Below are 4,998 nucleotides of genomic sequence, written 5' to 3' on the forward strand. Positions count from 1 at the left end.
ATTCGATTTCGACTCTCTTGCAATTGATACGAACAATTTTTATTTCGCGTGAAGATCCGCAGTCTAACAATAATGTACGAGCTACAGCAAATAAAAATTCGTTTATTTTCCTGTCGTCTGGAAAGTAAACGAATCATTCTATAAATTGAATATTATTGGCATTCCTGTTTCGATGGAATTTCATCTGTTGCGCGGTAGAGCCCCGATAGTTGCACGAAAGCACATGAAAGCTGCAAGTGACCAAGTTCCTGGAATTATCGAGGCGATCAATCAACTATACGGAATCACTCATCTCCACTATATACCATCGATGCTACTATATTAGACAACGTAGTACCTTGTGCTACGTGTTTCCCGTAATTACACAACAGCCACCGACGTATTTTGATCACATTCAACCGAGGCAAGTCACGTGCCGGTATCGAAACTGCAACTAGTGAGGTTCCAATGCAATTATGTTACAATATACAGCAGCGATTGTTTCTTTTTACACGATTCACTGCTATGTAAAAATGGAATAATAAATTATGCTGCATAAGTATCGGCGATCAGTTGTTATCAATTTCGTTTATTTATCATTTATTACTAATTCTGTTTATACTATATGGAATATATATTATAGTGTATATTTTATGATATATATTATATAGTATAATATTATAATATTGTAATATATATAATATTTTATTATATATTATAGTATACATTTTAATTATTTCAAGTATTATTTATTATGTATTATATATATATATATAATACATAATAAATAATATATATATATAATAATATATATAATACAAAATAAATAATACTTGAAGTAATTTATACCGTACCATTTACACTCTGCAGAAATAATGGTCAAAGTATTGCACTTTATGTTTTATATCCAATATTTTTTAATAATGCCTTTTGTCTATATTCCTTATAAAATATCCATTTGAACCTTGTTGTTCAGTGCAACAGTACAAACTTTTCATACAGTTTTGCATTGATTCCGAAGTGATTATCAAAAGAGTATTCATTTCGTTTCACTGATCTTGATAAAAGTTGTTGTCTCATGCGGATCAAAAGTGATGCATATTCCTGAATAAAAGTTTATACACGCGTTTCGGGCATTGCAATATATTCTGCAATGCTGAACACAATAAAAGAATAACTTCAGTATTGTTTCATAACTTCTCCGTGCACCGTGTTGCGTGATTGAAATGTTTCCTAGTAAAAATAAAAATACACGTATTCCCTCTCTCCTTTGTGCACGAAGAGAGTAATTTACATATCTGCAGTTTCTCTCGTCGATTCATCGTTTTAAAAAAAAAACAAAGTTAGTAGAAGCATGGGATACAATATTTTATTAAATGCGCCACGTCCGTTGCACGAAATATGGAAAATATGGAACAAAGTAGAATCGCAAATTTTCTGATTGTTATTGCTCGTGGTGCTCCTTGTGAGCTTCGAGCCTTGTAGTTACTTGCACGTGGTGTGCCGACAAAAAACTCTAATTCGCTAACCGGGTGCTCTAACAACTGGCTTCCCGGGAGACCTCTGTATCCACTGACGACTCCGGGTGGATGAACAGCTCAGGACTGGTGGAATAATCGTGTGGCATTCACGAGGTCACCTCGGTTATCCCTACGTTTACTTAACCTAGGGTGGGCGGCAAGGAATTACGGTCCAATCACGGCAATCCCAAATCAAGTGAGACTGCCCCAAAACGGTGGGCCGGGACTGGCGGGAGAGTGGCAAAATGACTCCTGCTAGACCTCCCGCGCTGATGGGCCTACGTGCCCGAACAATGCCAGACCCAACCGTAGTTGACTGGACCGTACTCAAGGACCAGGAGACGTTATGACGGTGCCACATGTGCCCGGGAACGGCCCGGGACAGACCCATACCGTCCGGGTACCCAAACACATGGCCCCTGCCATAAATCCTGGCCACTTGGCCGTAACATACCGCCCACCTTGAACTACCCTAGTTCAACAACAATTGATTATAAAATCGGCGGTGGCTCAACGGTACTCGATCCGGTGAGCTCGTCTTCGAGAGGCAGCAAGCAAATCCTGGTGGTGGGCCTCTTCAATGTCCCCTGGGCTGTACGGAGGGTGACCACCCTGCAGACACCATCCTGACCGGGATGCAGCTCCCAGATGCGACCTAGGGCCCACTTCATGGGGGGTAGGTTGTCCTCCTTGATGAGAACCAGAGCACCGACCTTGGGAACAACAGCGTATCCTTGTCTCCATTTCCGACGTTGTTGGAGCCCATGCAGATATTCCTGGTGCCAGCGCTTCCAGAAGTGCTGAACCATCTGCTGTAACAACTGAAACCTATTCAGCCGGTTTCGCGGGGTGTCCAGGAGATGGACACGAGGCAATGCCGTCAACGCCTCTCCCACCAAGAAGTGACCAGGCGTCAGTGGGTTCAGGTCAGAAGGATCGGACGACAAAGGATGGAGAGGACGGGAGTTAAGACAGGCTTCAACCTGTGTTAGTACTGTACACATCTCCTCAAATGTGAGCCTCTGCTCGCCTATCACAAGTCTTAGGTGCATTTTGACGGAGCGGACTGCACGCTCCCACAATCCGCCAAAATGCGGCGCGCGTGGGGGGATCAGCTGCCATTGGATCTTGTTTTGAGCCAATGCCCCTTTAACCTTGTCGTTGTGAGCGGGGGATGCCAGTAAGTGACCCAGGTCCCTTAACTCATTTCGCGCTCCAATAAAATTCGTGCCATTGTCCGAGTGTATGACACGACACATTCCTCGTCGCGCAGTGAATCTACGTAGGCCGTTCAGAAATGAATCAGTGGTCAGATCCACTGCCAACTCCAAGTGAACTGCCTTGGTCACAAAACAAACAAACAGGCATAGATAGGCCTTTCTACTAGTTCGAGAGCGCTCGCTGTCCACTACTAGAAACGGGCCGGCATAGTCCACGCCGCACGTAGAAAAGGCCCGAGCAGGAGTAACGCGATCGGCTGGTAAATTACCCATTTGGGGTTGCGCGGCGCCAGGCTTCGTCCGGAAACATCTCATGCAACTACGCACAACCTTCCGCGTGATTCGTCCGCCTGATGGAATCCAGTAGTTCGCGTGAAGAGATGCGAGAGTTTGTTGGCAACCGGCATGCAACAATCGGAGATGCTCGCGCCGAATTATCAGGACTGCCAGAGGACTGGAACTTGGTATTAAGATCGGATGTTTTCGCGAGAATGCTATCGGAGCATTCCGCAGGCGGCCGCCCACCCTAATGATCCCGAGTTCGTCCACGAATGGGTTTAGGGACAATAACGAGCTTGTTCGATCTAACGGCTGCCTAGCTCCTAGCTGCCTCATTTCGACGCTAAAGTGATGGTTTTGCGTGACTCTGATTACAGTTCGTTCGGCTGAAGAAAGTTCCGTGACTGACGGGGAACCCTGACACTTGCTTCGCGAAACCCTATCCGTCCGTTGACTCTTGGAGCAAAATCTAAGAACGTATGCTAGGATTCGTAACAATTTGCTGTAGCATGACTGCCCTTCAATCAGTTTCAAGACTGGGTGCTCCGGGCTAACCGAGGTTGTCAATTTAACTAACGCCTGCTCACAAGTTTCGCAACCGGTCAGCAGATCGTCGACATAGAAGTCGCTCCGGATGACTTCGCTAACATCCGGCAGCGAGTGCACGCAATCTTTCCCGATCTGCTGAAGGACCCGAGTGGCCAAGTAGGAAGCGAACGCGGTGCCGTAGGTGATGGTGTTGAAGCTGTACCCCCCTATCGCATCGTGTTCCGAAAAACGCCACAGGATGCGTTGGTAGCTTCGGTCTTCCCCTCTAACCGCGATCTGCCGATACATTTTAGCAACATCCGCGGACACAACAATGCCATGTTTACGAAATCGCAGCAGGATGTCAAACAGCTCATCCTGTGTGGGGGGGCCTACCATTTGTGTATCATTCAACGGAACGCCCGACGCGGTTTTCGCTGAGCCATCAAAGATGACCCGAAGTTTGGTGGTCGTGCTATTGCCTTTCATCACTGCTTGATGAGGCAGGTAGTAGCTACCGCTGACCCCTCCTATGTCCTTCGGATCCAATCTTGACATATGGCCCAGATTTTCATACTCGCGAAAGAACTCCTTATACCGCGCTTGGAGGTCGGGCTGCTTCCTGAATTTGCGTTCTAAATCCAGAAGCCCACGTTCCGCCTGAGGACGAGACTCTCCCAATTCATGAGTCCTATCGTTGGACGGAATCGCTACGACGGATCGCACCTGCTCGTCGCGCCTAGTATTTTCAACAAAGTGCTGTTCGCACGGATCGTAGTCTTTGCCATTGACCTCCGCGTTACCGACCTCTACGTTACCGACCTCTACGTTACCGACCTCTTCGACCTCCCCGAGCAGAGATAGACCGATTTCCGAATCGGAGTTCGTCGCAGTGACTGAGTTTTCGCGAGCTTTCAAAAGGAGTGTCTCACCCTTGGACATGATCGAGTAGTAATCGTTTTCAAAGGACTCGTGCTCGGCAAACTGCGCTTCCTCGTGCGGGGTGTACATGACGACACATTCTATTTGGGTCTGAATGCGGTTGAAGGTTTCGTAGAGACCCTCATTCATTCTCAAGCGTTTCTCAAAAGCTATTACATCTACCGTTGCGCCTTCAGACTCGAGGAATTTTTTGAACATGGTGAGTCTGGCCTTGAGAGTCCGGCGCTCACTAACGCATGACTTTACAGTTTCCATGATGTGTAAGGCTAACACAGATTAAAATAATGGAAATGACTCACGGAATAGACGGGTTGGATTAGCGTGACCACGTGGCTTCCTCAAATCGTCCCTTAGGATGCCTGCTGCGTCCTGGCGGCTAGAGGTGCGTCCAGAGTCCCAGTAGACAATGACGTCCTGGATGCTGTTGCCTTGACGATGGAAGCTTACGTTGCGTGGCTCTTGCTGCAATCTCGAGTGGTCTTGCGCTCGAAGCGTGGACCCGGATGACGACTGTCTCTTGCTCCTATCAC

At 46.9% G+C, this 4,998-nt stretch overlaps 1 protein-coding gene across 1 annotated transcript; it reads right to left on the reverse strand.

The window, feature by feature from the left end:
- Positions 1-1,990: 1,990 nt before the first annotated feature.
- LOC143262682 (uncharacterized) lies at positions 1,991-4,666 on the reverse strand. The gene has a single exon (XM_076528232.1). The coding sequence runs from the start codon at positions 4,664-4,666 to the stop codon at positions 1,991-1,993; it is 2,676 nt and encodes an 891-aa protein (XP_076384347.1).
- Between the last annotated feature and the right edge of the window lie 332 nt (positions 4,667-4,998).

This window comes from Megalopta genalis, unplaced genomic scaffold (genome assembly GCF_051020955.1).
Source record: "Megalopta genalis isolate 19385.01 unplaced genomic scaffold, iyMegGena1_principal scaffold0168, whole genome shotgun sequence".
NCBI classification, from domain to species: domain Eukaryota; kingdom Metazoa; phylum Arthropoda; class Insecta; order Hymenoptera; family Halictidae; genus Megalopta; species Megalopta genalis.

Coding starts and splice junctions, on each gene's coding strand:
- LOC143262682 (XM_076528232.1), bottom strand. CDS start 4,666: ATGTTCAAAAAATTCCTCGAGTCTGAAGGCGCAACGGTAGATGTAATA.